We start from the raw sequence: 11,527 nt of genomic DNA, 5'->3' as shown, positions 1-11,527 counted from the left end.
AGGGGCGGGCCGAACCGGTATCTTCGGATCTGATCCGTTGGATCGAGATCCGGCGGATTAGATCGAACCGGTACGCGATCTAATCGCGTCCGTCCGCGACGGATCGTGCGGTCCAGGGAGATTGGGCGCGCAGGGGCGGCGGCGCGATACCGCCGGCGAGGAATCCCGCGGCGGCGCTCGTCGGGGGCTCACCGGAGCTAGCAATTCCGGCACTCCGGGGGTCATTTCGACCCGGGTCTGGGTCGGGAAGGTTCGTTGCACGATGCGTGAACCACCTAGGGCATCAACTGGGCTTGGCGGGGCTCGAGGCGGTGTGCTCACCGGCGATGGCGGCTCTGCGGCGCAGGGCTTGCCGGCGAGAGGCGTGAAGGCCACTCTTGGCGTGGGTTGTGGTGCAAAGAGGGTGCTCGTGCGCGTGCGGGGTCAGGGCGAGCCCAAGCCAGGGACACGCGGGGCTGGGGTGGTCTGCAGAAGGCCCGCCACGGCGGAGCAAAGTCGTGCGCGGCGGCTGAGCGCCGGCGCACTGTGTCCCGGCTGTAGGAGTGGCCTAAGGGCTAAGAAAACTAGCCTAAAAGGGAGAGGGGGTCTGGGCGGTGCTCACCGTTGGCCTGGATCGGGCGAGGGAGCGGCGTAGGGTGGCCGGCGACGAGGACCGGCGGCGAGGTCGTTACGGGCTCGTGGAGGAGGAGAAGCGGAGGGTCTTCGGGCGTCCCAGGCTTCACGGATCGGTGCGCGGGGTTCCTGCGGAGAGGTTACAGGGGTCAGTGCGGCCTGTGGCTCGCCGGCGGCTAGGAAATCAAGCGAGCGGCGCGTCTTACCGGCGGCGACTCTCCGGGCAGAAATCAACGGCGAGAGGGCTGATTTCGGGGCTTGGGCAGCGGCGGCGGCGTGGATGGGATGCGCAGGGGTGCGGGGTGGGGTTAAGAAGGGCAGGGCCGAGAATCTCGGCGTGCGCGCCCGCGGGGAAAGGATCGCCGGGATTGTGGCCGGGGATTTCGGCCAGGGGGCGGGGTTGTTGCGCTGCGGCAGGGGTGGAGCTGGCAGGCGGGACCCACTGGTCAGCGGGCGGCGCGCGCGGTGCGGGCGAAGTCAGGGGGGACGCGGGCCGAGCGTCGCGCGGCGAGGCAGGCCGGGCGCGGGAAGAGCTGGGCTGCGGGGAGGTGGCGTAGCGGGCCGGGCGCAAGTGAGAAGGGAAAAGGAGGCCGGGCCGCTACTGGGTTGGGTTTTGGGTTTCGGGTTGGGCTGGGTTTTCTATTTTTCCTTTCTATTTCTATTTCTCTCATTTCTTAATCTAATTCAAACAAAGTTTGAATTCAAATTTGAATTTGAATTCAAACCACACTCAAATAAAATTATGCACCAGCATGAATGCAACAAAAATTTAAACCTATGATAAATTTTAATTAATTAAGGAACAAAAAAATTAGATTAAATGCCAACTAAACACAATAAACCTTAGAAAATTTAACTAAAGCCAATTAATTTATTAATAAATGCTGAAATTTAAAGTTAGGGTGTTACAAAACTCCACTAAGCCTAAAGACTATGCAAGGAATGCAAGAGAGGAGAGGAATGCAAGAGACATTGGGGTTGACCTATCTTGACTTGTTTGAATTGGGTTCTTGCATCACTTTTGGTCCATCTGAGCCTGAATTAGTGCTCTGATAATTTCTGTGATTTTATGTCGGGCCAAAGTGTGCTTGTAACCTGCATATTAGCTTGAAAACACAACTTACATATTCTAAAAGGTAAAGTGTGGTTTAGGGACTTTATTGGATAAGGATGCGTGTAAGAAATGCAAACTCTCGTGATTTTCTGATCAAGTTGACGCCTGGAAATGATCGTTAGTGAGCGTCAACAAGATCCCCCAAGCTACCCTTTGCTCGTCCCGAGCAAAGTAGGACAAATCAGGTTGTTGATCAGAAAATCACTTTGACTCATACATTACCTATCATGTCATAGTCTGAAGCAAAGGGATTCATCTATATGCTTAAATAAGTCGGTTAGCATACCTTTGCTCAATTACCTTACTCCTTCATGGGGCTTTTTAGCTATCTCCTTGTCTTGGGCTGTTGAAAGTCAGAACGGTGCATAAAGTGATACTTACTTGTTCATAGATCCGCAATCCATCTGAAGATACTTTTTTTTGAAAGAATTTTTGAAAACATGGCAAAGCTCCCAGGATAACTCTCCCGAGGCACTCATCTTGTATTTCCTTAACAGGGCAGTATCTGCCTTTGATCTTCCCTACTACTACAAGCCTTTATGGAGCTCAAAGTAGGATAAGAACACGGCACACTTGTATTCTATTTATTGTAAAGTCAAGGAGAGGATCCATGGAGAAACAAGTCATGCAATCTCGATCAAAAGGTGCAAGTGTATGAGTGGATGGATGGATATGACTTACTCCTTGAGGTAATGGCTTTTCTCTCTCGAATCATCCCTATGTCTCTTTCTTTTCTTTTTTTAAGACATGGCTACCCCTTTTTTCTCTCTCTCTCTTTTTTTGGGTCATGCTTCTTTGGCATTCATCTTTTCTCTTTTTGGGGCAACCATAATCTGACTTTATTTTATTTCAGGGATGTTCTACGAGAGAGATTACCAAGACATGGAGCACTTATTATGTGGAATGAATGGGTGGTGGTGCCAATTCCTAGTGTAGGAATGTAGCAATTGGATGGGACGTGTACGTGCTTATGATCGAGAAAGCATGAAAAGCATCTCTCTAGGGTCACACAATTTGACAAAACTCAACAGAATATCAAGCAGCGTATGTGTAAAGGGTTTTTCATGGAATATGACATATGGCTCTGGTAGGACTTTGCATATCGCTGGGGAACTTGCCTCTTTTAGAATTTTTGAAAACAACTCCAGACTTCAAGCATCAGTAGAACAAGCTTGCACAACCTTATTTACCATATCTGAACTCGCAACAACTTAGACCTGAATCAAGCATATGCAACCCACAGAACTTTTAGGTTTATTGACAAGATATTTGCATAACCAGCAGATTTAAACTCAAGAGAACTCTTATTTTCAAACTAGGCACAACAGACATGATAGAGCAAAGCAAAACTCATCCTTTCAACTTATCAAAAGGAGTTAAAATATTCTTACCGCGCATCATGAAAAAGGGAAATAAAGCAGTAAATTTTTATTTTGTTTTTGAAAGTTTTTTTATCAAATTTTATTGAAAGCAAATAAAGAGATACAGTTGAGTTAGGGGATGGAACCTCCCCAAGCTAGCTCTTGGTTTAGGGTCCAAAAAGCAGGACCTTTCTCCATACCTGATCAGGTTGAGGTCGTTTCGTCCGTACCTGGAGAAGTTGTAACACCCTAATTTAAATTTCAATATTTAATAATAAATTTAATTTGATTTATTTAATTTTCTAAGGTTTATATGCTTAGTCTTGCATTTAAATTTATTTTTTTTCATAAGTAATTAAAATTTTTCTAGGTTTAAACTTGTTGCTGCATTCATGCTGGTGCATAAGTTTTATTTGGTTGAGTGCTTAGGGTTTGAATTCAAATTTCATTTGAATTCAAATTAGTTTGAGTTAGTTTGAAAAAGAAAAGGAAAAGAGAAATAGGAAGAACAGTAAACCCGAAACCAGCCCAAGCCACCAGACCGGCCTGGTCTACCTTTATCCTCTTTCCTTCAGCGTGGCCCAGCGATCAACCGGCCCAACAAACCACGTCCGCGGCCCAGCTTCCCGCTTAGCCCACGCGGAGCAGCCCGCGCGCTCGCTAGCGCTCGCCGCGCCTTGCTGACAGCCCCGCCCCACACATCAGCCGCGTTTTCCTGTCACCGCGCGCATGCCTCGCTGAGTCTGACCGAGCGGCCCCACCTGTCATCGCCCTCCTTCCTCCTCTCCTTCTCCAGTGCACAGCGTCCGCCCAAGCATCTCGCCGGGAATCTCACCCACGCCCTCAACGGCCCACACGCCGAGACCCCCGGTGCCCTCCTTTAAACGCACCTCGCGACCCCCTGCGCCCCATCACCCGTTCCAGCACAGCCCAAACCCTAGCTCCACCGCGCCCCGCTCGGCTTCGCCGTGCCACGCTTCTGCGCCGCAGCGGCCACGCCGTACTGCTGCACCCCAGCCTCGTCCAACCCCCGCAAAAGCTCCGCCGCGTGTCCAGGAAGCTTCCTGAGCTGGCCATCTCCGACTCCAGCCCGAGCATCGCCGGAATTTCCCCGGAGCGTCACCGCAAGGTATCCCGGTCCGCCGCCCGTTTCCTTGCCGCCGACGATCTCTAGACCTCCCTGATCCCCGTGGGATCTCCGCAGGACCGCCGTGAGTTGACCCGTGGAGCCCTGAAGCCCGGAGGAGCCCTGCAACGCCCGGACCACGAGCACAGCGCCGACCCCGCCGCCGAACCTTGACGCCGGTGACCCTGCGCTGCAGCTCCGCCCGTTCCGAGCCCTCGGTAAGCACCCCCGAGCCTCCCCTGTCTTTTGCGCTAGATGTCGTAGGCCGTAGCGCCCTCTAGGTGCTAGCACACTGCATGCCGGCGACCCAGCACATTAGGCCCCGCAGAGTGTGCCAAAGGGTGTGCCGCACCTTGCGCATGCTCCCTGACCCTTTTTCACACACACCCCGGCACTAGCACAGTCCGAACGCCGCACGCCGACGAGCGCCGCCGTGCAAGAACCACCGCCGTTGTCAATCCCACCTCTTAGAACCTCGCCATGCCCTGTTCTTAGCCCATGTGTATCACATGTATCACGCTGATCACACCTGACCCAAGCCCGAGTCGAAACGACCCCCGGAGCACCGATTTCGGTGAGCTCCGGCGAGCCTCGCGTCGTGCCGCCGCGAACAGAGCCGCCGGCGGGCGAGCGCCGCCGCCCCAGCACGCGTGATGATTCTCATCCATGCGATCTCAGATGGACGCGTAGGATTAGATCACGCGTACCCCTTCGCCCTGGCCCTCTTGCTAAAGAGACCCTGAAGTTTCTGGAAATCAACCCGCAGTCCACTGCAGTTCAAAAGTAATTGCAGATCAGCCTAGTTTTTAGCGTTTTAGCCCTCGAGCTTTCTAGAAATAGAACCCACATTCCAGCCCCACTGTTTTTATGCGTTAGCCCCTGGATCTATCCGTTAATTATGTTTAAGTCCCTGGTTTTTGCACAGAACCCCCTGGAACTTCTGTTTTCTTGCAGAAAAGCCCCTAGACCTTGTTTTAGCCCTAGATTTCGCGTTCTAGCTCTGTTTTAGGAGTTCTTTATGTCCACACAATCGTTGTAATGCGTAGAATAGTTCTAAACCAGTTTTGTTTGCTGTTTTTATGTATTGTTGAATTGTTTCTTAGCTTTTGCTTTTGTTTGCATGTATGTGTATGTGCGGGACTTTGTTTTGGCGTTCCGATCGTGAGTAGACGTTGAGCAGTCAGAGGAGTACCAGGAGCCACCCTCCGCGGGACACTTCGAGTAGCAGGAGCAATTTGAGGAAGGCAAGTATAACATGAACATTCCTATCACTTTTAAATACAATTTCATACTGCATTTTAATACTGTATGCCTATAAGGATCTTCCTAGACACTTTGTTACCTTATATATGTATCTTGGGTTGCATTTTGGTTAGTTGTGCTAGGTACCGCGCTATAACACACTTGATCCTTTTTAATTAATTTGATTAATGGTATATGCAATGTAATTCTGAGAGTGGCCCTCTGTGTTCTATGCTTGAGTGGCTCACTTCTCGTTAAAATTGGTTTTTTCTAGAAACATGGTTTAGGGGGCCAGCACGGTGCTTAGTGCTTGGTTGGCCACTCTCCCTAAGGACCGGTTCATAGAGCGACAACTTGGGACAACAGCGCTACCACAAGACTGGATGGGACGGTATTGGCTTACTAATTAGGTCTTTTTGGTTTGGAGTAACTTACCTGCGGGGCAAGGGTGGTAAGCTTCAATGGTCCCTGCTCCTCCGGCCTGGTCTGTGCTACGTGCTTGTACCCCCATGAGGTGGGCCCCATTGTTGCTGATCCAACTCTTCACAGTTACGCCTTACCAACGAGCTTCTTTGTAACGGCCTCGTAGTGTGCTTGCTAGCCATCTCACCTAAGGAAGTGTGATGAACAACTAGCAAAGCTCACGACTTGTGAGTAAAGATGTGCAACCTCTACAGAGTGTAAAACTGGTATACTAGCCATGCTCACGGTTATGAGCGGCCCAGATCCTCCTTTTGATTAGTGGGGTTATCTTCCTTTGATTAGGGTGGTTCCCAGGTGGTTTGGTTTGGTTTGGTTTGGTTCTCAGTAGTTCATAATTAATTTTGATTAATTTCTATGTAACTGGGTTTATGGTAATTCATCCACTTGTAGTAATTAGCTTTAATAAAATTTTGCCAAGATTAAAAGCTAATGCAGTTGAGTCAGCCAACCTTAAAGCCTCATAGTTTGTGTTATACTTGTTGAGTACAAGTTGTGTACTCACTCTTGCCTACTCTACTCTTTTCCTCTTGTTCTCTTTGGGAATACCCTACTGCTGCTCAGTTCCCGGCGATGCGGATGAGTTCACCCAGAGCTACCAGGAGTACGAGGACTTCTAGGCGGTCGTCTCCCAGTCGACGTCCCTGTGGCGCCCAGCTTCCGAGAGTTCCGTACCTGTTTTACGCTTCCGCATACTCTGTATTAGACATTTTGTCATTTATGTAATAAATAATATTTGTACTCGCTTTATTTTATCTTTTTACGTGATATGTGCTGTGATATACTCTTCATTCTATTGTATATACGTGTGACTTGATCCTGGCACGTATATGATTGCTCGGTTTATGTCCTTTTATAAACCGGGTGTTACAGAGTAATAGTGGTCGATGACGTCTTGTTCTTCTTGCGCCACACCTTCTAGGTCTTCTTTGGTGGCGTAGGCGGCGCCGGAACAGGATCCTCGGATGCAGGATAGACAATTTCCAGATCTTCCCATACTGTGTTGGTGATGAAGTCAGGGATCTTCTGGTCGTCTTCCATTGGCTCAGTTGGTGGAGTATGAATTTCCCAATCCTCCCAAGCTGGCTTGGAAGGGAGATGATAATCTTGATCATCCCAGCCTGGCTCTGCCCATAGCCCTTGTTTCTTACTATCCTCATGAATCAGGAATACCTCCCTTTTGTTCTGGAACTTGAATTTCATTGTCTTTCCCATGATACGAAGGCTGATTCTTCCTATCCCCACATCAATTATGGCATTTGTATTCTTGAGGAATGGTCGCCCAAGTATGAGCGGAATTCCACGATCTCCTTCCATATCAAGGACTACAAAGTCCACTAATATGTAGGTATTCTTGACCTTTACCATTAACCTTTCCACAACTCCTTCTGGATATCTTATCGTGGAATCCGCCAGCTGAACACACATAGTGGTAGGGGAGATTGGTGGATAGCCTAGCTTCTCGAAAGTTACCTTGGGCATGATGTTGACGCTGGCTCCAAGGTCACAAAGGGCGTGATCAAAGTCATAGTCAAAGATTGAGCAACTGATCACTGGGGTTCCGGGATCTTCTCTTATTGTGGCTGCCAACTCGCGCCACGCACCTCTTCTTGGGCGTGTGAGCTTCTCTGCATAGCTGAGGGATGTCCTGCTAAGTGACTCTTTCCACATAGCATTGATGACATTTACGCTCTCTAGAGTTGATTCGGGTTGCCCTGGAATCTTCCCTAGTTCAGCAGCAGGTGTAGCAGCAGCTAATTGAGCCAATAAAGTTTCTAGCGCCTTATTGAAACTCAGCTGGTTCTTCATAGCCGTGGAGAATCCGTCCATCTTGGCATGGATAGTCTCCATGGATTTGTCTATAGCGGCCAGCTTCTTTTGAAGGGACTCATTGATCTTCGCTTGGCTGTAGACAAGATCTCTCAAGGTAGACTGGTTAGGACCGAAAGAATTCGAATTCCCATTATCTCCTTGGTAGTATGGGCATGGTTGATTCCACCCCAGACCTCCTTGTGGACGAAACCCATTGCTACCATTGAGGAATAGAGCTTCTTCCTGGGTTTCTGGGCAATTATCGCCCGAATGTCCAACATTACCGTAGACATCGCACGTCATGCGAGTCTCCAAGGTCTGAAGTGTTTGCAATTGAGCCTTGTCTTGGGAATAATCCTCAGATTTCTTGAGGAGGAGATCAATCTTCGTAGCGAGCATGTCGGCCTCCTTAACGGAATGCATACCTCGCTGGCGCGGTTGGAGACGATCATCGCTCCAACCTTGGTTGGAAACCATCTTCTCGATCAATGATGTAGCTCTTTCAATGGTTAGCGAGAAGAAAGCTCCACCTGCAGCGGCATCCACATGATCACGGGATGATTGTGTCAACGCATTGTAGAAGTTCTGTAGAATGAGCCAATTATCCATTCCATGGTGCAGACACGCTAGAATGTACTCCTGAAGCCTCTCCCAAGCCTCCGGAATTGACTCATTTGATGCCTGCTGGAAGTTCGAAATCCGACCACGAAGAGTATTGGTTTTGCCCGTCGGGAGGAACTTCGAGAGGTTGGCACATTTGTCCCAAGTATCCACAGCAGCCTTGTTAGCATAAAACCATTGCTTCGCTCTCCTCAAGAGAGAGAACGGAAACAGACAGAGCCGGATAGCATCTTGCGATACACCCTTGATAACAAAAGTACTGCAGAGCTCTAGGAACTGCTGGAGATAAGCGCTGGCATCCTCATTGGCCTTGCCACAGAATGGGCTGGCCTGCACCATCGTAATGAGACCCATCTTGATCTCGAAATTTTCTCCTCCGGTGTTAACCTCAGGCCCGGTAGGGACCTGGTTAGTAGATGGAGCAGAGTAATCACGGAGTGTCTTCTGGGCCATAGCTCTAGGAGCTGACTATGATGCGATGACTGGATCGACTACCGAGAATGAGATCTGAGGAGGTACGATAGAGGTCGAACTCTTCTCAAAAGTGACCCTAGATCGGAATGAAAGTTTTGCGGCAGATCGAAACCAGTCATACACTACCCTGTTTTCATATCAACAGAGACAAGAAAACAAAGCCAAGTTATCCAGTTTAGCAAGTGAATACCAATTTCGATTTTGTTCACAACTTTTATCTATATATTGCACTCTGTGCCTTCCCAGGCGACGACGCCAAAAAATGCTTGTTGGCGCCTACCAACGTCACCAGCGATGATGCCCGCAGACGCCAATTTGGGGTGGCAGTATTTCATGAACCACGAATAAATCCGCAAGCGCACGGAATACCGCTGTAGCATTTTACCCTGGAGTATACCGGGGTGTCATTTATATTTCCGCAGGGAAGGCGGTGAGTGAGAGAATATATCGATTAGTGGGTGAACTCTATCTAGATTGGATATTCTCATGCATAAACTGGGGTAAGATAATAACATGGTAGGAGGTGGTGTGACACACACACAAACTACCCTCTCAGATAAAAGAAAGATAAAAGATGCTTTAGGCCAGGAGCAAGGTAAAAGTCAGAGCTCGAGTCAGCTATACTAGGCTAGCTATATCTACACTTTCTCATTGGTTAGCTCGTCAGAGATTAAACTACACAACAGGGGGATCGCTATCGAAGCGACGGGAGGAGCCCGTACACCCCGGCGACTTTATGTACCTCCTACCCCCCATACCGAACATGGAGGATTACTAAAAGGCTCGGACAGGGCTGTCACCACCTGCCGGCTACCTCTACAAACCGTGGGTATAGTTGACATCCAGCAACACTTAGCTAATCTAGACACCATGTCTACACTAGTAAGGGATAATCTAGTGTCCCGCGCGGAGCCCCCACCCTCCGGATGGACAATCATACGAATACTGGAGCAGTTGATAGAGTTCTAAGAACAAAAGACTAATCATCTCCAGCACAGGGCGATCATACAATGCAAGCATAGAATGATAATGCAACCATGACAAGAAGCATATACTTGATAACTCAGAATATACTTCAAGCAGATATCGGTAACCATAGTCTAATTCTATTACAAACAACCGAATATTACAAGAGAGAGCTAGAGATGAACCCATACCATACTCTCGAGCAACACCGGCGACTCAATGACTCCTAAACTTCTCCTAAACTCCACTAAGCCTAAAGACTATGCAAGGAATGAAAGAGAGGAGAGGTGAGTGATGTGTGGGGTGTGTGTGTGTGTGTGTGTCCTATTCTCCACCCCCCTTGTATTTATAGTAGGGAGCCACGGGGTGAAGCCAGCACAACCAACGTAGGGGACCAATGGGGAAGCGCCACATGCCCTGGTTGAGGCGGTGGGGCCCACGGGCCAGGTCGGCAGACCAGGTAGGTCGGTCGGCCTGCTCGGGCCACCAACCACCCCCAACTTCTTCTGGTGGGCTGTCTTGGGCCTCTTTGTCTGATCAACGCTGGGGTTGGCCTATCTTGACTTATTTTAATTGTGTTCTTGTGTCACTTTTGGTCCATCTAAGCCTGAATCGGTGCTCTGATAATTTCTGTGATTTTATGTCGGGCCAAAGTGTGCTTGTAACCTACATATTAGCTTGAAAACACAACTTGCATATTCTAAAAGGTAAAGTGTGGTTTAGGGACTTTATTGGATAAGGATGCGTGTAAGAAATGCAAACTCTCATGATTTTCTGATCAAGTTGACGCCTGGAAATGATTGTTAGTGAGCGTCAACAGTTCCCGAGGAAGCCGAGTGCCTGGGCAACTCGGTTCCTATGACGACGTAGTTGCTGGACCGGTGAGCAAGGTTCTCGTGTTCCTTTCCACTTGGATAGCTTTTATTGTTCTTGATGAAGTCGATGATTGGGGAGCGCCAGTCGGTGTCGAGGGTTAGGACCTCCTGTCCTATGGCCGGGACCAATTCGGGCTTAGTAGGAGGCTCCTCTTCCATCTTGACCGTAGGGCTGTTGAGTGCTTGAACAAACACGCTGGGTGGTACGATAGACCGCTTGGATCGAAGCTTGGATAGAACATCTGCCACCACATTGTCATCCCTGGGGACGTGGTGGAACTCTAGACCGTAAAACATGGCTTCGAGCTTCCTGATCTCCCTGCAGTAGGCGTCCATCTTCTCTTTGGTGCACTCCTAGTCCTTGTTAACTTGTTGTATGACAACTTTGGAGTTGCCATAAGCCAACAGACGTTTGATGCCGAGTGTGACAGCAATCCGGAGACTGTGGATGAGAGCTTCATACTCAGCAGCATTGTTGGTAGCCTTGAAAAGTAGCTGGAGGACGTACTTGAGTTGTTCACCTTTTGGGGAGATGAAGAGGACTCCGGTGCCGGCTCCATCGCGGTTGAGGGCGCTGTCGAAGTACATGATCCAGTGCTCGGATCTGGTGTCGGGTGGAGGATCTTGGATCTCGGTCCACTAAGCAACGAAGTCGGCCAACGCCTGAGACTTGATGGTGGACCGCGGCGTAAATTCAATCGTGAAAGCGTCGAGTTCTACTGACCATTTGACGACTCGGCCATTGGCGTCCTTGTTGTGCAAGATGTCGCCGAGTGGATATGATGAGGCCACCTTGATCTTGTAAGCCTGGAAGTAGTGTTAGAGCTTTCTTCACGTGATGAGG

The 11,527-nt window shown here is 49.4% G+C and overlaps 1 protein-coding gene across 1 annotated transcript; it reads right to left on the bottom strand.

Moving 5' to 3' along the window:
* Positions 1-10,611: 10,611 nt before the first annotated feature.
* LOC120653459 lies at positions 10,612-11,019 on the bottom strand. The gene has a single exon (XM_039931208.1). It carries the CDS (start codon positions 11,017-11,019, stop codon positions 10,612-10,614), a length of 408 nt encoding a protein of 135 aa, XP_039787142.1.
* Between the last annotated feature and the right edge of the window lie 508 nt (positions 11,020-11,527).

This window comes from Panicum virgatum, chromosome 1N (assembly GCF_016808335.1).
Source record: "Panicum virgatum strain AP13 chromosome 1N, P.virgatum_v5, whole genome shotgun sequence".
NCBI lineage: Eukaryota > Viridiplantae > Streptophyta > Magnoliopsida > Poales > Poaceae > Panicum > Panicum virgatum.
Note: the sequence above shows the minus strand (reverse complement) of the source record. Positions and strands in the feature narration are given on the sequence as shown.